This window comes from Mchenga conophoros, linkage group LG2, assembly GCF_057382185.1.
Source record: "Mchenga conophoros isolate Kocher_MC1m ecotype Shallow Benthic linkage group LG2, M_conophoros_male_GT1.1, whole genome shotgun sequence".
Lineage (NCBI taxonomy): Eukaryota > Metazoa > Chordata > Actinopteri > Cichliformes > Cichlidae > Mchenga > Mchenga conophoros.
Window position 1 is genome coordinate 23,370,773 of NC_140527.1, and position 21,275 is coordinate 23,392,047.

The following is a 21,275-nucleotide window of genomic DNA, read 5'->3' on the forward strand; positions in this document are numbered from 1 at the left end:
GAAACTCCCCAGCAAGCAGGACGAAAGGACAGGTAAGGGAACTGGTTCTCAACTGGAGCTGGAGCTTAATTCCCATCCTTGCTATCATACGTTTTTATGTTTTAATGCATGGAATACAACAAATACCCCAAATTTGCATATAAAATATAACATCTCTCTTTCTTCTTTATGCTTTTGCTTAATGCTTTAGTGTGTAAGTGTACACTTTTAATCTCTGAGTTTGTCCCCCCCTCACTACTATCTTCAGCAAAGGTCAACGCTTTCTGCGAGGGGTTAATACAATCACCATTACTGCTTCCTGCTGCTGTGCCGGGGCAGAGGAGGCAGGGCATGGAGGAGAGGTGGGGGTAGGCAGGAGGATGAGAGAGACAGCCAGTGCAGACAGAGGAAGGGGCAACTCTGACATGACAATGACAAATTGCCTTGTATTTATTCAAACTGTGTAATGTGATCTTTTGGCTGTGTTGTAATGTGTGTTTTCAGAGAGTTTGACCCTGCTGATGACTTAACACTAACAAGCTCGTAACAAGGGGAGGGCAAGGTGAGCTGAAGACAATGAAGTTAGTGGACTAACAGGAACGATATTCACCGACGTTCACATAGAAACACGTCTAACAAGCAAATCTGATCTCACAGTATATGTATACAAGTTACTAAGACCTGAGAACTTACTGTTTGATTACATGATCCTTGTTAGATGTCATTTTATTTCAATGCATGAGCCCACAGAATATGAAAAAAATGAACATGTTTAGTATTGGAAAACATATTTTTTCCCAGTAACAATTATTGAAAGGAAACAATCTGAAAGGAATATATTTAAAATTTTAAAATATATTATCAGGTGCAGAAATTATGTCTTTTGGTAACTTAGCGTTCATATGTATCCATAGCTTGTATATTAAGGGTGGATAATATCTGATTTTGGCTGTTGTCACTGTGACAACAGCCACAATCAGACTCATAAAGACATTCGTATGGACGCCCGTTTCCACCCCTAACCAAAAAAAGACGTTTCCATAACTCTAAATTTCGAGTTGTTTTCACAAAATTTTGACTTATTAACTCGAAATTGACAGTTAGCTCTGCCAATCAGAAATCTACATGAATTACGTCATTTCCTTGTTACCCGGAAGCTGAAGCCCTCAGCTACAAATGCTACAGCTAAGCTACCAGTATTACAGCTAGTCATGAATGCACAAATTGCTGAGTATTTTCAGCGTGGCTTCACAAATGATGAAATTCTTGTGTTATTAGCGGAATCACATGGCGTTACTATCAGCAAATGTACTCTCAAAAGCACCAATTTGTTGCTATACATTGGTAGCTCACAATCCGGTTTTGAGTCCGCATTCCTCTGCGCCATATCCTTCCAGGTAACAAGAAAATGACGTAATTCACTTAGATTACTGATTGTTAGCGCTACCTTTCTCAAAATTTCGAGTTAAGAAGTTACAGATACTTTTTTTAGTGGCGGAAACGGGCTTCCATATATTCGGACAAGTGAACCAATGATTTAACAGTCATGATAACAACAAAAGTATACCTTCTTTCAGTTCTCAGGGAGTTCTCATGTCAGAAAACAACATGAATTATCTCAAATTAGAAAAGATATGAGCAATGATCTCAGAGAAGTTGTTGCCCAGTCTGGGAAAGGTCATATGGAAATGTCCAAGTTTAAGTCCATCATTCCAATGAGAAAGATTCACAAGTGGAAAAATCATTCAAGCAGTCTTTACAGGAGTGGCTGTCCCAGCAAAGACCATGTAGAGAAGCTAAAAAAATAGGACCTACATTGCACTGGACACCTTGCCAACAGTGACACACTCGTCAGTAAACCAAAGTATTTTAGAGGAAAATGTGCAGCCAACTGTCCGACAGCTAAAGCTTCACCCACATTAGGTCATTTAACAGGACAATGATCCCAACACAGCAGCAAATCCTCGACAGAATGGCTGGAACAAAGAAAAGAACACAATGATCCAAAGTCCAGACCTTAGCATGAATGAAATGCTGGGGTAAGACCTCAAGAAAATCACGTTTAAACGAATCCCCATAAACCTCAATGTTCTAAAGACGTGGGGGCCAAAATTCCTTCATAAGGATGTGAGAGACTGATAAAGTCATACAGAAAACAATTACTTCAGGTTATTGCTGCTGAAGGTGGTTCTAGTAGCTATTTAATCGTGGGGTGCTCTTAGTCTTTCACACACTGCTTCTGCATATTTGCTTCGTTTTTGTTAAATAAATAATGACACGGTGTAATATCTCATGTATCATTGTTCAGCTGAGGTTGTATTCACTCAGTTTTAACACCTGGTGAGGACTATATAACTTTTACTATCTTAATAAGTAAACTCTTTGAATAAAAAGGTTTATATTTTATTATAGTACCAGCAAGAGAGCTTCCAGGAGTGGTGGGTTTGGAAATGTTTTTGAAGAAACTGTAAATGCAGAGAAAAGCTGAATAGCTCACTCGTTAAGGTCTGTTTCAATACAACTGAATTTTAAATAAGTGAGTGCGTAACTGAGAGACCGACCTTAAGAGGCCAACTTCACGTGTCGTCAGTCATATGGGAGCCACACACTAAAGCATACTTCTGAATGGGTACCGTACATTACAACATTAACATCCTGGTGTATTACATAAAGATAAACTAGCAATTGAGACCCTGAACTTTATTTTGGTAATGAGAAAAGCAGGTTTCATGTTTCAGACCTGGAGTTTGTGATCATTCTTTATATGGAGTCATTGAATCACATGCAAAGCAGAGTTGAGCTCTTTTTAGCTGCTGAAGAGCTCAAAGATTTGTTGACTTTTTCTGTTTTCTTGTGTTAAAAACTAAAGACACGCAAGCAGGTGTTGAGGCTTTACAGATGTTGGAAGGTAACTTTAAAGCCAATTAGAGAAATTGAGAAAAATGTCAAATATGCTAATAAAATTATTAAAATGCAATGATATTAGGTGCAGAGGAAACTCATAGCTACTCTTTTTCCTTCCATAATAGGCCACACAGCCAAACTTAGTGACATAACAGTCAGACAGACTGTGCGTCAGTGCACAGGTAATACAACCTCCGCTGGTTCTCTTCGCACTGCCCTCTGGATTATTGACACAGACACCTGCAGGGATCCGGGAAGTCAACACAGGCCGATGAACTCGGCCAACACACACATACGCCGATACGCAGAGCCAGCACGCTACAGGATGAGTCATGTAGAGCTGAGGTCAGTGCAGAGATCTTTAGACATTAGGGAGTAAAGAAGGGAAGCACCTGCCTGAGCAGACTTTAGGGAGAGAAGGCAAGACTGGGGTGAAAATGGCATTGACGTGAGCGTACTGGAGAAAACCGTGAGAGTGTTTTTGAGGCTGTGACACCTCATGTATCAAAAGGCCTTTTTAATTAGGCGCCTTTTCTGCTGTTGATTCCCCAATTAATGTTGCAAACATTCAACAATAAATGCAGTACTTGTTTCTCACATTATTGCCACATCATAGCTCAAGTGTGTAAAGCAGCTTAATTAGTCATTAATACCAAAGCTGCTAAACATAAACATTAACTTAGGGGAAGCAGCGCTCTCTTTGCTGTGGCTCCACAAAACAGGAAGCAGGAAGCTCGGATTAAACAACACTACGCTGATATTTCTGATAAAACTAGATGAAACAAAGATAGCAAGTAATGAGTTTTGCTTTTGGATATCTGCAAATCTGCAGTCTTCTTAGTGTTGCTTTCTTTCCTCTTGTCTTAAGCCATTTTCACAAATGAACTCCTGGCAATGTCGCCTAGCTAGCTGTAATTTTTCCAGGAAATTCCTTTGATTTGTATCACTTTGATATCACAAACACTTTCTGATATAGAAGCTTGTTGATGGTAACCGAAAGCATCCGGCTGAGGTGCAACTTGCTGAGGGTCTTTTGACTTAAGAATGGAGATGTATGTTTAAATAAATAAAATAAATTGAAACTTATGCACCCAGTTCTGTTTTTTAAGTCCTTAGAGACATTTGCTGTACAAGCACTACAAGCACAGTTTAAAGAAATCATCAAATGCCTAAAATTACATTCATGCCCATGATGAGTGGTTAACTGTAAATAGTTCTTAGAAAAGGTGTTTCCAGAGTGAAAAATTGCCAACTGAGTAGTTAACATTGCTTTAGCTAGCTTTAATGTTGGACGTGTGTGTGTGTGTGTGTGTGTGTGTGTGTGTGTGTGTGTGTATAGGGACTGATTTGATTTTGGACCAGCATCAAGTGGACACTGGAGAATCTGCAGCTTCTGCACATCTGGGTTGGTTCAGTCCCAGATTGTCTTTGAGCAAATCTGTGTTGTTTTGTTATAAAGTATCTAGAGGTTTGTTCTCAGTACTATTTATTCATTTCTTGATTCAGAATTAAAGCCAACATCACAGCAGATGGTCGAATATGACAACACACAACAGGTTTTGACACCTTCCCTTAGTCCATGTTTGTGTAGTACACTACATATAATATGTAAAAACTTTTGTAGTGCGTACACTTTAATGAATTAGAGTTTTCTCACATATGGATCCAATTACGTGCACAACATTTGACCATGACTGCATTTTGCAGCTTGAGGACCGCACATATCAGACCATAAATATCTGCAGGTGTTAGCAAGCTATTTAGCATTGGTACCATTATTGAAAACTCGTTAGTGGTCCCTTCTTTCTATTATGGAGCCAATGTCAACACACTTTACTACTTAAAATAAGAAGTTTAAGTAAAGAAGGGACGCGACGCCTGTTCAGTGCTTAGTGTTAAACAGATTCTTACTGATTCTCTGGAGGAGTCTCAGGAATTTCTGGACATCACGTAGCGTGTTTTGTCCCTCTTAGTTTATCAAAATGTTCCTTTCTTTTTCCCCCCCTCATGCCTAATTTTTTTCCCGACACGCTCTTCTCAGTGAAGCTTTATCAGAGCTCCAGGGACTAACTGACATTCACACGGATGCTAATGACACCGCAGGATTCGAGGCGCTTCACTCTCTGCTTGCTCTCCTCTTTCCTCTCTCTCCCGGTTTCTCTGCTTCTCGTTTGCACTACTTTTTCTCTTATTCTCTCTTCCTGGGCAATTAGACAGAGGGAGAAGTCCCAGTTGGCTCGTGGTGGTAATCAAACATCTTTTTCTTGTCCATTTAACACTGGGATTAATTTCCTACAAGGTTAATTAAAAAGGCCCATCAGACAGAACTGATTATTGCAAAGGTTACAGTAGCAGTGCTGTGTCTATGCCTGTACATGCATAAGTGTGTGTATGTGCACTTACATGCACATGCAAGTTTACATAATCTCTGAAATGGATATTTAATTTTTTTTTATTGTTTTATTTTTTATGGCTAATCTTAACAAAGTGGTGTTTGTGAGGTCTAACAAATACGCTGAAGGACCTAAAACCTTTTTTAGTTGAAGAAGCTGCTTTCTGAGAACATCCAAAGAATTCTGGGGAAATAAAGACGTATCTATTTTTTGAGCTGAAGAAATGTGCGGTTGCTACCTTTGGCATTTGGGATGTTGGACTGTAAAATTATGGTTTTGGTTCAGCACCACAAACAAATGCACTAGGAAGTCTCATCATGGTTGTCTCTGTCCTACACACATAATTACATATTCCATAAATCACTTTTAAAAAATACTGCTGGATGCCTCCAAATTCCAAAATTGAGCATTTTTATTTTGTCTTACCACTTTGGTAACACTTTGACAGTTTTTCTTCCACATGTTTTTCATGTAGAGTAACAGCTGCCTTTTTTCAAATTCATGCTTAAAAAGACAAAAGAGACCATTAATGGTCACTAAGATACAACTTATGTATTTTGGGTCTTGTGCAATTACAATACTCAAAAGTCTCGAGTCACTTCTCATCTCTATATATTTTGCTTCCAAGGAGACAGATTTAATGTTAATTTTTAAAGGGATCTCAAGCAATCTACCACAAGGTGATCAAGTGTGAGATATAATGCGGAGTCTCAGTATGTTGTGTAGTAAGTGAAAACTGAGCAAGTGAAGGACAAAAAACATTTATGTTGCTGAGAAATCGGAAAACAAATCGAGCAAAGACCTGACACAGGACCTGAGAGATCCACCTGGCCCTTCAGTGGGTACTACAACTTTACTCTACTTTTCACTGAAGCCTCATCAAAAATGGCCTCAGTTGAAGGGAGGGAGAAAAGGCTGAATTTTGCAAAATTACACAAGAACTGGACTGAAAATCAATGACAAGACGTCTGATGGAGTAATAAATCCAAATTTTTCATTTTTCATTCAAACCATCATCAAAATATATGAAGGAGGTCATGAGAGAAGTACAAGGATTGTCTACAGACATGTGGGGCTGCATTTCAGCCAGTCGTGATGGGAATCTTGTCAAAAGACCTAACGTTTAATATATGGAGCTATCCTGCTGTGATCTATGACCTTCAGCAGCTAAAGACATTTTTATTTCAAAAAGCTTTTAATTAGGGGGCGATCGTGGCTCAAGAGTTGGGAGTTCGCCTTGTAATCGGAAGGTTGCTGGTTTGAGCCCAACTTGGACAGTCTCGCTCGTTGTGTCCTTGGGCAAGACACTTCACCCGTTACCTACTGGTGGTGGTCAGAGGGCCCGGTGGCGCCAGTGTCCGGCAGCCTCGCCTCTGTCAGTGTGCCCCAGGGCAGTTGTGGCTGCAATGTAGCTGCCATCACCAGTGTGTGAATGGGTGGTTGTTTATAGCGCTTTGGGGTCCTTAGGGACTAATAAAGCGCTATACAAATACAGGCCATTTACCAAGCTTTTAATTGTGTGGATGCTTTAAGCATCCACACTATTGAGTTCTTTCTTGGTGTTTCCGTACACTTTTCGCCGTGGATCTACTTCCACAATTTTCAGCCGATTTTCACCGTTCAAATTTTAAACTATTCTGCTATTTCTGCTAATAACGGCTATGTCTTTTGGTATTTTTCACTATTATACTTTTTAAAATATTAAGCTTTTTTCCTTTAATTTGAAATGAATGGGAAACTTTGCAATTCTGCTAAAATTAGCTTGTTTTTGAAACTTAACTACTTCCTCATATTTTCACGTAGAACAACCATTCAAACTTTAAAATGTTCTCAAATTATTGGGCTATTCAGGTATAAATCAGCTTTTTCAAATCTTTTACCGTTTTACTTTTATGCTTCTTAAAGTTTTGAGTTGCAAAATTGTGATTTCTCACAAAATACATGCGTTGTTATTGTTGCCACTGAAGGTTTCGCAGTCTTCTCTTCATGTCCGAACAACTTCTTGCTACTTGCTCAAATTTCACTCAACTTCCACAAATTATACATCAAAACGTAGGTATTTTTGCTGGCTTTCTGAAAATGTCACTATCATTGTTGTGGAATTTATAGAATTTTGGCAAATCTCCTCAGACCAACAGAAAGTCCGAAAACTCTCCATAGAAAGTCAATGGAGAGTTTGTTCAAAATCACCGCTTGATTTCTGTAATGAGAGGCATTTTCGAATTGTCATATCTCCTTAATCTCCTTTGTGCTAAACCAGAGTATTTGTGCTGAAACACAGTATTTCTGCCAAATGATAGTATTTCTGTCAAATGATAGTATTTGTGCTAAACCATAGTATTAATTTAAAATGACAATATTCATAGTTCATCACAGTGTCTCTGGTAAATCACAGTATTTCTGCTATGTTGTACTATTTTTCTAAATCATAGTGTTTCCGTAATGTTTAAGTATTTTTGGCTAAATATATTCTTTCTGTTATCTTATACTATTTTTCCTAAATTCTTGTATTTTTGAGAAGTTATCATGTTTCTGGTAAGTTACAATATTTCTGCTAAGTTCTGCTATGCTATTGTATTTCTGCCAAGTATTATGTTTCCTCTAAGATGTTGCAGTTCTGCTAAGTTATTCCATTTTAGCAAAGTTCCTTTGCTTCTGCAAAGTTTTTACAATTTCTGCAACTTTTCAGCTAGTTTTTGCATACAGCTTCAGCTTTAAAGCATCCACACTGCATTTTCGCAGGAAATGCAAATTTTTCTAGTTAGATGTAGTTTTTATGATGTATTTATGACTGTATTGTGGTTTCTTACCTTCTTGTAAAGCACTTTGTGTCACATGTCTGTGGAGGGTGCTATATAAATAAACTTTACTTACTTACTTAAAAGTGTCCAGCTAATAACCATTCAAACACCTAAAGTTTGATGCAAACAAGTTTCAAATTAATTAGAGTATCTGCATATAATTCTTGTACCTGTTTCTGTCCACATACATGAGTAACTTGGAGAGCTCTGCACACCCAACCCCATATCGCGGCAAAGTGTGCAGCAGCCACACCGGTCCAGTGCATCCATTTCTTGCTTTGCTTCTCTATAACTTAATATGTGCACGCATGTAGAAGTTGCAGTAAGTTGCAGTAACAGCAGACGGAGATAATACTAATAATTACGTGAAAATGTTTAAACAGGCATTATTAACACATTTACATGTATATTAATGTACAGCTTAGCCGCCTAGCTTAGAGACCCTGGAATGTACTTCTTATGTTTTTTGCTTGTTGTTGCGTGTCTATTGCACATTTTGCTGTGATCCTGGGTTGGCACACTTGAATCAATGACAGGTGCTAAGGAGGAAAGAATTTTTAAAATGTGTCTACCATTATTTTTTTTTAATAGGTTTCATAAAAGTGACGTTTATCAGGTACAATGAAACAATGTTCACACAGTCACTTATATACAATAGTATCTACTCCATCACTCCCATCCACCAAAGCAGAATGCAATCAACCAATCAGGAAATACTAACTATTAGGGACATCACAGGTTTGCTGTCGGTCAGATATCTGGAACCAAAAAAATAATTTTTTCAACATTTATTTCATCAATAACAATTAAATCCAAGGAAGGACCAAAAATATCCATTAAACATTCTAAAAACATTAAAATTTAATTTCTATCAATGCTAAATATTTTCCTGCATTCAATAATGTGCAATACTATCAGAATGGAAACAACATCACAATTTATGCAAATAGTCTAACAAAGTCTAACAAAATGAACTCTACAAATTAGGATCTTATAGGAAACTACAATATTACATTAAGTTGAAGTTTGATGTGGATGAGTCTACAATTAGAAATTGGTTGTATAAATCCAACCTGCAAAGTAGACGCGCCAAACAAAGCTTTGCCAGTGACCATATGAGCAAAGAACTGGACTTGTAATGTGCTCTGGACACATGAATTAAATGTGTGAATTAAAGCAGACATGTTTGGAAAAGACAATAGATGGCTTTTGAGAAGAACCCTTATAACAACTCTGAAGCATGTGGATGCAATAGTTTGAGTATCGCTGCTTTCAGCTCAAATTCACTGATTCGATTTTAAAGCCATATAAATCATATAATATCATATAAACCGATATTATGTCAGACCAATGACTTATAACAATATGATTAACATAATAATGCTGTACGCACTGACATTGCACTCGGGAATGGTTTAAAGTCCAGATTGGTGTTCTACCAAAAAGCTAAACTCAGTACATGCATGACTGAGTTTTTTTAATGAGGTTTTGAATTCTTAGTTAATGTTAATGAAGGTTTAGATGGCAGGTGAGGTTCTGGATTCCTGTTTCATTGTATTATTCCTGTTCTGGCTCCAGGTTAAGTAACATCACTTAGTCCCTGCTCTTTGCCTAGGTTGTGTTGTCTGTTTTGTTTTCTGTGTGCAATCCCTCCGTGAGCTCTGCCTTGTGCCTTTTGGGCTTATTTACCTGTTAGCTTGGTTTTCAGCTAATGAAGCTTGCTTTTAGTCAGATATTTAATGACTCCCACATCCTGCATACTATACACCACTAAGATACAACCATGCTCAAAAAAACTGAGTGGAAGAGCAGCAAAAACGGACTGCACAGTGGCACAGGGGTTAGCACTGTTTTCTCAGGGAGAAGGCTCACGCTTTGAACTTGTCGAGGGACTTTCTGCTCGGCGTTTGCGTGTATGGGTTTCCTCTGCATGGGAAGGTTTCCTCCAATAAGCCAAAGCAATAACTGTGTTTCTGGCTTAATCTTGTTACAATTTATCGTTGGTGTATTTTCTTTTGTATAAATTCTGCAGTGATAGACCCTCTATGCTTATTGTTGGATTATTGGTTAGGAAAATCAATGCCGTGGCAAAAATTTCCAGCAAACTGGTATCAGTTACATCAATTTTACTTTATAGTTTGTACAGCACACAATAAGTAAAAACGGCACAACAGAAAAATAAACAAAATATTATTAAGCTTTAAACGTTTTTTTTAAAATAAAAACATATATTGATTATTTGTTGAATGCTTTTTGTGTGTTTACAGCAATGTGGATATGTCCATCTGTCTCTTGTCTATGGCACACATATAAATCATCTTATCTATAGAGAACAAGCTGTGACTGGCCACCTCTACACAATCACTGAGAACAAAGGTCAGCAGGACAGGTCTAGACAGACAAAACATTCCTATTCAACCAGTTACTATAACAGCAGCGAGTATAACCAGGGTCAGAGTCCACACACACACACACACACACACACACACAGTCTCAATTAGCAGAGCAGCAGCCATTCCTCTGAATGCCAGCCTGTTTCTGTTTACACTGCACAGTGAGAAAGAGCCCTCAGGTGCCACACACACACACATGTGCAGGTTCATTAGCATGCTAATTGGAGGTGAGGACAGTGTGGTGTGGAGGTGGTACAGAGCAGCCCTAGTGTATTAATCACAGGCTCAGTGAGACCAGCTGACTCCCCAACCTGGTCTCTTGTGGGGTGCACAGAGACCCCCTTTCCAATGTCAGGATGCTGTGGGGGGTTGTGATGCTATTAGATCATCTGACGTGTAGCTCAGACAGACTATAAATCCTGCTTCAGTCTCCTCACGCAGCTCCCTTGCCCCTTCCCCTGCCTCCTTCCACCCACTCGGCCCACCTCCTCCTCTCAACTAAAGTCAGCCTCTTTGACTCCCTGGCCAGCTGGTAAAAGGAGCTTCAACACACAAGAAGCACTGTGTTCACACAGGTTCACTAAGGATACACAATGGGGTTTCTTTTTGGAAATCTTTACATTGGGTCCAAAGATGCTACAACATTATTAATATTTTTTGATATATTTGATTTTTGTCTTAGTCCACTAGTTGTTATTTTAGGATATTTTGTTGCTGCCATTTAAATATTTTGATTGTTTTTAAATCCTTGAAATTCTTCATAAGAAAACATTTATCACAATGCTACATGTTGTGTTGCTGTTAAAAAAGTAAAAATTTTAATTTTGTAATGGGGTTACAAAAATCATTTTATTGAAATATGTAAAGAAATGTCTGTTTTATAAGTCTAGAGTTTACAAAGAAAAAGTAAAGAGGTTATTGCTTAAGGCGACTTGCAGGCAGTGCGGCTAGTTAGAAAAACAACTTACGTATCCGTTAGAGCAGACCTTCCCAAAATGTGGGGCCCGCCCCCATTGCAGGGCGGGTGCGGCATGAAAAGCGAAAAAACAAAACAAGGCTTGGACACTGCTAGCACGGGGCCCCTATACAAACGCAAAGCAGAAGATGAAGCATCGCTGAATATGTTTCCAAACCAACTTCATTCTAAGCCAAAGATTTGAAAATATCTTGAAGCAAATCTTCCCTTTGGCTTCACCAGCACAAGTGCCGAGGTAGGTCTCCCCTGCAGAAGTGGTTTTCCCTGCGTCGACAGCAGCGCTGGGCTCTTCAAATCACGGACAAACAGGATCCCACATTCTTGATTTTTAGTTCACAAACACTTGTTGTAATAAATAACTACTCCTGACATTTTGGAGATGTTAGCTCTTTATAAAGTAAAGTTACAGTGGGATACAAATAATATCAGGCTGATCCTGCCAGGATTTGTTCCCCCCTGTCTAAATCACGGACAAACAGGATCCCACAGCTGTTTATGTTTTTAAACCCATTTTGCACAGAAAAGCATTTTTTGAAAAATGTATTGACAGCAATGTTGAACATTATTACACAGGAAAAAAACCAACTACATGTAAAATAATCACACCGTGACGCCTCTGCCTTTGTAAATAGAGGGACAGTAACTGCGTGTGTATGTAAGCCTGTAAAACCTGAAGATACTCAGATTAACAGTATCTTGTCTCTATCTGCCATTCTGCAATTCATCTCATGTAAACAATAACGTGGCACACAGCTGACGTGAAAAAAGGCAGATACCGTTGACGTTGCGTGACGAACTCTGTATTCCTCGTCCACACGTAAACCCAAAAAAGGAGCTTTAAAAAATCTCAGTTTTCGGTGATTCCAAACGCCGTTTACGTGTGGACGCAGCGTAAAAGAGTTAGTAGTTTATTTTCTTACTACCTGCAGATTACTTGTATTTGCTTAATTGTTTACTAAATGTTTGAGGTGTGAAATAAACCACAATGGAGCGAAATATGGGTGTGTGTGGTTGGAGGATGTGTTTTTGCAGGGCAAAGGTGGTTCCACTGTAATCATTAAAAAAAAATATATATATATATATTTGTTTTTTTCCTTTGCTAAAACTAGCATCCTGCGCTAGTCTGTCTCACAGAGACTAGTGGGCAACCATTCGAAGGGCAAAAATCAAATAGTTGGTGAGTGGTTCCTGCAATTAACTCTCCAAGCTGTAGTGAAACTTGAAAAAGCACAACACTCTGTTTCTGTTTTTCATTCCACATTTCAGTTTCACTACTGCTTGACGGGAAATTTGCGAGTGTTTGCAGACAAGTCTTCCATGCAAAGTGCAGACAACCAAAGCATTTACAAAGAGGTCTTTGGTGCAGCAGAACGGTGATTAGTGACTGCCAGTAATCTCCTGCAACTAGCTCCAATATTCACACGTTTCCCCAGAGACTGATGGTTGCTAGGAGATTTTCTTCATGACCTGTGTGACCGGTCTAGTGACCGTGTGAACTTATCTGATCAACTTCACTCTCTACAAACTGCCCAGTGGACCTTTAGATTCCATCCACTTGTGATTCTGTGTCTAGTGGGAACCTTTTTTTGTCATATAAATCATCATTGAGGTAGACAGCTTTTTCCTTTAGGGAAGTCAACTTTCTTACTTGCAAAACTCAAGCTGGATCCTGACTGGGATCATTTTGAATTTAAACTGATACTTTTCAGAGAGATCAGTCCCACAGTCATGAAAAGTCTTGACGTTTGGCACTTGTGCCTCGTATTGTGCTTTTTGTCTTTTTCTGTGTTGCTTCTTAAATAATATCTTCATTTTTTGACTGTTTCTTTCTTAGCCTTGTGCATTCAGTAGTTCTAGGGCATTTTTAAGACCCACAGAAACTGACAATGCAAATGATGACAGGCCGTAAATGCTGTGTGTGGTTCATATTTAATGCATGTCCAAATACAAATAAGCAATAAATAAATAAAAAAAGAGGGACATCAAGCTCTTTTATACATTCTGTGTTCCTGCTGTGTTAAGCTGAGAGTAGATGGCACAGCTAGTTGGCCAATCCCTGATGACCCTGTGAGCAACAGGCTTCTGCGTCTTTAACTTCATTTAGTGCCACCTCCCCTAAAAAGATCCAAAATGGAGCTCCGTGTTCACCAGTTAGTTGCTAACGTTATCTGTCTGCCCTTTGGCTCTGTGTGGGTAGTGTACTTTAGGTTTATAAGAGTGCTTTGGTGGAAAAGAGCCCCCTCTCCCAAACACTGATGGGACTGAATCACAGCAGTATCTGTGTGCCATCACTGTTAGACATTTTATTGTATTTTTACAGTAACTTACTGGCAACACTATTGCCAGTAAGTTACTGTAATTACTGATCTACAGTATCTTTACTGTTGTGATGTTTTACAGTTCAACCACTTTACTGTAAACATATATTACAGTATAACAGCTTTACTGTAAACGTGGTTTACAGTTAGAAAGACTTACCGTGATTACGTTTTATAGTATCACTGTACTGCAAATGTGGTTTATGGTATAACACTGTAATTGTGTACAGTATAATTTGTTTAGACTGTAATTGTGTTTTACAGCATATAAAATAATATTAACATTCATATTCAATATAAGAACATTTACAAAAAACAATATAATTCAATAAAGTAGTCTCAGAATAGTGAATTAAACCAACATTTATTGTTGATATTTTTTTTTAACAAGAAAAACATTTTTCAACTGAATAAAAACAATGCCAATAACCAAAATAAATAGAAGCGTACATGAAAACTACACAGTCCTTCACCTTTCTGTCTGATTTTTTTAAGGAAAACAGTTTTTCATTCCACTAAAAACAGAACAAACCCACCAGCATGAACATTAAATAAACTATTACAATTGTAAAACAAAACTCATTTACAAAATGTAATAATTATCAGTGGGTCCCAGGAAATAGAATGTGACATGGGATTTAGATTTCCGTTACCAGGATGGTCGGGTTCAGCGTAGTCTACATCACCACCTGTCAAAGACACATAATCAATATTCATGTTTGCTCAGGTTATTCACTTGTTCACATCTGTCTGAGATCATTCATACTGTTGTATGGATGTGTGTACAGTATGTATATAATTATCAGCTATGTAAAAGATATTATCATCTCTGTTCTTACCTAGTTGGAAGTCCTCCATTCAAACTCAGAGAGCCGCTGGAGGAAGGTGGTGATCCGAGGGCAGATGCTTGTAACTTTCCTCTTTACGACACGACCTGTCTTGCGGCTTGTACCAAGTTTTGCAGGGCATTTTGTTCCCATGTCTGGATTGATCCTCACAAAGAACCTTTTAACAGAAAAAAGGCTGCTTTAATTTCAAAATTAAAACATACGTTACAGCAATCACCTATATGTTTCTGCAACTGTAGTCAAGCTATCACATATATTTCATTCTTAAATGGTGTAAAGTATTTACCTCTGTATCATCTCCAGTGTGATGGACGCTGACTCCTGATACTCAAGGTTGAAAACGTAGTATGACGCAAAGAAGACAGCAAGGGTGCTGGCAAAGTCATGCATCTGCTCAGGCTCATAAAATACCTTGCCCTCCAAACTGATCATCCAGCAGCTTGCAGACATGAAATTATTCCCTAAAAACAGACAAGAGTCCAATAAGACAATGTGCTCACCCTTACAAATAAGGTTTCCACAAGAATGCTGGATAGCAGGCCTCACACTGTACAAAAATAGAATGCACACGGTTTGCTGCTATTTCTCTTATTATTTATTATCTAATGAAAATTATGATCAATTACAGGAAAAAACTGCCTTATGTCTTTGCATTTTGGCCTGTGCTGAAGTGTTAGGCTGTTTTTTCCTGTTGGTCATTGTGTATAATAAATAATAAGAGAAACAGCAGCAAACTGTGTGTATTCTATTTTTATACAATATAAAACAGACAAACCCCTGTTAAGTAAGTTGTTGTGGGTACAAATACCACAATAATTACATAGATTTTTTACAAAAATATTACAACAGGATTGAAACTATTTACTTACCAAGCGCTATTACCCTTGGTGTGATGGGTAAGGTCATCTCTCTCTCAACAGACATCTTGGTGGAAAAAGCCTTTAAAACACAAAATGAACTGATTTGAATGATGATACCCAAAATCATTGAAATATTTTCCTTTGTTTATGTTGACAGTATTGAGAGTGCATGTGTAAAATTTTAAATATAATTACGTCAGCCAAGATGAAGATTGAGTCCTCTTTTTCTTGGAAGTACTTCATCAGAAGGAGGATGGCTGCTGTGGCGATCTGGTTGTGGTTCAGCTTTGCACTGTCGCACTCACGTAGCAGATGTTCAATCTCCTTGTTCCACTGAAGTCTCTGGCTTTGAAAGAAGTTCAAAATTCTCCTTCCTTTCGTAAGAAGGGCTTCACTGAGACGTGTCTCTACCTCAATATCTGTGAGTGTGTGGAAGTGAGTGCAGAGGCCTCTTTTAGTAAAAAGAAATGGCCAATGCTCTTGAACCTCACATAAGGTGGGGGCAGGCCAAGAATTAAGCATGTGCCTCTGGTAAATATAAGTCAAAGACATATAAGTATTTACATCTGTTGTTTCAATTGCTTGAGGACCTGCTGATCTGAAGACAGTTGACATAGTCTGTCTTTTTGTCTCCAAAGTTTCACTCGTTTCTCCTTCTGGTAGGGTTGTGGGTTGCCAGTTGATGCAACCATAGCTATCAAGTTCAGATCTCCCCCTTTTGATGGCAACATCACCCTCATTGTTTTCCCTGGTAGACCTTTTCCTTGGCTGCCGGATTCTGCTGCTGACATTGTCTCTATTTACATGTTCAACTCTTGTTTTAAGCTGTTTGAGTAGGGAATAATAACCACAGCCTAATTGCTCACCTTCTGCAGTCTTATCTGCAAAGGTAGCGGGATACTTAGATACAATAGCTCTAGCTACCTCCCCACAAGCAGCTCTGTTAGGGTTGGGGCAGTGTACTCGCATTCCTTCTACAACAGTCATAATCATTATTCTCCTGTCTTCTGGGTGAGCCATTCCACCAGTTGCCAAGGCCTGTGAAAGTCTTGTTGGCATCTTCTCCCAGGGAACTGAAAAATTGCTGATCCAGGAGGTGTTGCTTACATTTGGTTGTGTGGAAGGGAGTTGACCTGATGCTTGTGCAGAACAGAGTGAATTACCCTGTAGTGGCATTTGCACAGTTGTTGAGCAGGTGGTTTCAGGTTCCTTTGGGTTGTTTGAAGAGCCAGACTCCACTTGGTCGTCGATATTCACACACACACATAAACACAGCAGAACAATTCCACATTAACTATGTACAGATGGGTTTTTTGGAGTATTTATTGAGTAATACTCTTATATAAGACACAAAAGCAAGAGTGTTGGAGAAATAATACCAATGGCAATGAAAGCTAGTTTTAGTTTTGAAAGCTATAACAATTTCAAAATAACTCTCAAAATAACTAATTTACAACTATTTTCAAGATAGGACTGCAACCATTTATGACATTAATGCATTCTCACCTTTTCTGAATACTTGAACAAGTCTTCGACTTTGAATTGGTGTCAAGAAAGGCTTGATATCATCAGGCTCAACAAACAGGAGATCTTCTCTGTTTCTAACACCAATAATGTCTGTCAGGTGCTCAATAACTGCCCTCTTTGTCTCTTCATGCAGGTCAGGTAATGCCAGGTTAATTTCATGATGTAGGCTGCCACTGTCCATATCTGCAATGAATTAAGAGGATGATATTGAATGATGCAAAGATACAACGGTTAAACCTGAAGCGATATACACTGGCAGAGGGTAGTAATCAAACAAACTGTCTGCTTGAACACATATGAATCTTTTTTCAGAATTGTGTAGACAGAGAAGTCCAAGGTTGATCAGTATCACAGATTGAAGGATGTCCAAAACAAAGTGTACTTGTTTGTGACTGATGAGGATCACTGAGATTTTTCCAAAGATGTGGCCACATTCATCATGACCCATAGCAACAACAAGCCCTTTGCAATATTTTGTTCCTTTGTAAACTACTGCTGATACCTCTGACGTTGTTTCTTTCATCAAGCCAGCTGTCCTGACAGACTCCTGAATTAGACCATTGTACAACTGCTCATCATATTCACTAGTTTCACCAACTGCTTGAACTGCTGGAGCAAACAATGGTCCACTGCTGAGGTACGCCTGAAGCAGCTGGTGCCTTTCTGCCAGTGTTTTACAAAGGTGAACAAAGTTGTGCAGTTTCCGGGCGCATTCCTTGAAATACGAATGCTTACTCTCGAACCGGAGAGTCCACAAGCGAATAAGAGGCCCAAAGTGCAAAAAGAGGTCACTATAGTGCAGTAAATAGTGATGCTTGGGCTTGAGTGGGTGATTAGGGAAAATTGTGTGTCTTGAATGAACATACTCCTCTGTTATTATCTTAAGGTATGCAATCTGGTCATGATGGATCTTGGGAGCACATATGAGCTCAACCATTTCCTTGAGCTGTAGATACAGTTGCCAGACCTGACTGTCCTCAGGATTTTTTATCCTGTCACCAACCAACAATGGCAACAGTCACAACAGACACCAGTTCTGTGCTGCAGAACCAGAAAGTTTTTTGCCACACTCCTTAACCTCACATGGTTTACTGAGACTATCATTCCCTGAGTATTTAAACTGTGTGATCGACCTGTTTAGTTGTGCATAAGTGAAATGCTTTTCCTGTTTCACTAAATGACTGATGTACAATGCCAAGTCATTAGAGACTACACCTTCAAATAAATCATGACCCAAACATGGGGGAAGCCCAGTAAAGACATGAAAATATTTCAGAGAATTGAAAGGTGAGTCAAACTTTACCCCCTGTACCATGTCTTGGTCAGTGGTGGATAGCTGTTGTACACTCTCCTTGTGACCAGTGATGGTTCTTTTTGGACCAAGCTTTAGTGGTGTCTTTTCAAAGTCTGTCCTTTCAATCAAGCAGTATCTACAAAAATGCGTACTACAACTGAAGTTTTCAGTGAAACCACCTAAGCAGTGTGAACCAAGATTATCTCCACAAATGGAAATCAAGGCCGCTTTGAGGGTATTTCCATCATCTGTCTCAATCCCTGTATCTTCTAGATCTTTAAGGTCTGTGATAATACTTGAGAAAACTTTCTCCTGACCAAATGTCTTGAAGTCCCTTTCTCTGCACAGCATCACCAACTGCATGGGATCAACTGAAGAGCGATTGTGTGGCTGGACCTCACCAAGACTCATGTAAACCCCCAAAACTTTATGTTTTTTCTTCCCTGACCCAAGAGGATTCACAACCTCAAATCCATCCTGGTAAAGGATGATGGACAATGAAGAAGGATTGTCTTTTAACAGAGCATTTTCTTTCACATTTCTTCCATCTGCCACATCCTCTACAACCATGTTGGAAGAGGTATGATTTTTGGATTGGTGATATTGCTCTTTAACACTTGACTGTCTAAGGAGTGATTTTAATGTCTCTTTGATGGAAATGTACTGGCAAAAGCATTCCTTTCCAGCAACATCACTTCCCAGATAAATCTGGGTGGGTTCAACATAGTCAAAATACTGCTTGTAAAATGTTCTCCTTGTTTTGTCAGATCTGAGTATTCCTTTGTTGTATATTGTGAAGACATCCTCTTTAGAGAGATTTTGAATAATCATTTCTATCTCAGTTTGTGGTATGTCTAGCTCAGAAAGCTTGCCCTTCAACTTGTCAAAAACATCTGCCATAGAAGTGCTATGGACATGCAGAAATCCATCAAGAATACATTGTATTGTGCTCGCTGGCAACAGCATCTTGGCTTGCATTTTCAGGTAGAAAAGAGCCAAATTATGTAAAAATGTCTCTTGTTGATTATCACACTCCTCTAGATGATCACATGGAGTTGGAGTCAGAGTCTCCTCAGAAGGCTGAGTACAGTCTATATTTTCGGGGAGAGTTGACACCTGAGTTGTTATCACCGGCTTATGTTTCCTGGATAAATGTGTGGCAAAAGATGAGCGCACTCTGAAATGTTTGTGGCAGTCATCATAAGGACAGACAACTTTCTTGCCATCTTTAATATGAAATCTCAAATGAGTGCATAATGCTGAAAAATTCTCTGCCACATAGAAACATGCCTCAACTCCACAAGCAAGATTTCCTTTAAAATGGGTGTGTTTAGTCTGAGCCCTGCGATAGCGGTGGTTCCTGTGCATATGGGATCTGAATGCAGAAAATGTTCGATAGGAAGAAGGACATTGCTCTATTCCACATGTGAATCGATAATTAGCTGTGTGCTGATGTTTCTTCGTATGATAACAAAATTGTCTTAATTCTGAACAAAAAACACCACAAAATTTACACCTGTACATGGCTGCATGTGTCTGAATTTGAATTTCCAAAAAAATGTTGTCTACCTTTATTCTCACTAAATATGTCTTTTTACCTGCTGTTTTGTCTTGTCTGTCAAAGAACTGAGGCTACATCACACTGTCAGCGCGGCCAGCAAGGGCAGGAGGACAGCAATGCACCACACTGGGCGGGAAAAGACAGAGAGACAACTGTTAATTTAATGTTGCATTTATTTAACCCTTGAAAAATATATTTACATAAGTAAAAAAAAGAAAAAAAACACACAACCCATCTTTTCCAGAATAATTCAACTAATTCCCTTTTGACCAACCTAACACAGACGTTACATGGTTTTCATATGAAAAAGACCCTGGAAGACGTTGTATTAAAGGAAAAAAAACATGCTCCCCTTCCCACTTAAAAAAATAATAAATATTAAACTTAGGTTGGAGTTCCTCGCGCCACCAACCTAACGTTATATTAACTTTTTAATGTTGTGCACTGCAGCTCACACAAAATTAAATAAAGCAGGCTAACCTACATGAGCAAGCTCAAAACTGGATAAGATTGTTTTAGCAGTCTCTAAATTTCCAAAAAAAAAAAGTTGTCTTACATTATTCTCATTAAATGTGTATTTTTACCTGCTGCTTTAGCTGAAGCTAAATGTCCCACTGTTAGCATGGCCAGCTTCTCAAAAGTCATAGAACAGAAGCGCAGGAGGACAATGCACCACACTCGGCGGGAAAAAGACAAAGACTGTCGTTGCGCCTGTGTTCCTCGCCCCTCCCCGTGGAAAATATATATCTAAATATTTATTTGAATAAGAAAAGAAAAAAACACACACAACCTATTTTTTCCAGAATAATTCAGCTAATGTGCTATTTCGACCAAGCTAACACCGAATTTAAGCCCCCCCTCCCCCCCACACACACACAAAAAATATATATGCTCTTAAAAATTAATAAACGAGTATGTTAGGTAGGAGAGTCCTTTGCATTACCTTATGACGTCCCGTTTGCAGTTTCCACACAGAGGTCCAACAATAACGAGGTGCAAAATCTTTTGTCCTCTCGAGCATATCGTAACGAAGAGTTAGCAAAGTTGGCCTGTCTTTCCTCTCCTGTCAATCACTGGATCACAGGTCATGTCAGTCAGGATATGGAGTGGTGGTTGGTAGAGATAGGTTGGTGGGCGGGGCCAGCATGCATTCAGTGTGTGTTTCACTAAGTTGGGTTGACTAGTTCCCAGAAGAGTTCTGTACATGTAAATGAGCAATTCAGTTACTGCTCGACTGAGAAGCCTCCACCAAATTATTACAATATTCTCCACTGACTGAAGTTCGCCTTTGGCAACGCAGTGGCAAGCACACATTTGCAGCAGCTGTGCATGTGCATACAACTGCATGCAGCAGATTAGATGATCAGAATTCTTGAACCTTACACACAGGCAAGTCCCCTAAAAAGTCAAAACCATAATAC

General features: G+C 38.9%; 1 protein-coding gene across 2 annotated transcripts; it reads right to left on the reverse strand.

Moving 5' to 3' along the window:
- Window positions 1-14,169: 14,169 nt before the first annotated feature.
- On the reverse strand, window positions 14,170-20,912 carry LOC146581971 (uncharacterized). 2 transcript variants are annotated; one of them, XM_085247848.1, is made up of 8 exons: window positions 20,798-20,912; window positions 19,892-19,980; window positions 16,979-17,182; window positions 15,668-16,710; window positions 15,482-15,551; window positions 14,899-15,073; window positions 14,604-14,769; window positions 14,170-14,453 (listed from the first exon to the last, which is right to left on the reverse strand). In XM_085247848.1, the coding sequence occupies exons 3-7, from the start codon at window positions 17,178-17,180 to the stop codon at window positions 14,604-14,606; spliced, it is 1,656 nt and encodes a 551-aa protein (XP_085103974.1). In that variant the 5' UTR covers window positions 17,181-17,182; window positions 19,892-19,980; window positions 20,798-20,912; the 3' UTR covers window positions 14,170-14,453. The 2 variants fall into 2 exon arrangements, with proteins under 2 accessions (XP_085103974.1, XP_085103983.1); XM_085247857.1 differs by lacking the exons at window positions 15,668-16,710; window positions 16,979-17,182; window positions 19,892-19,980 and having other exon boundaries at window positions 20,798-20,903.
- Between the last annotated feature and the right edge of the window lie 363 nt (window positions 20,913-21,275).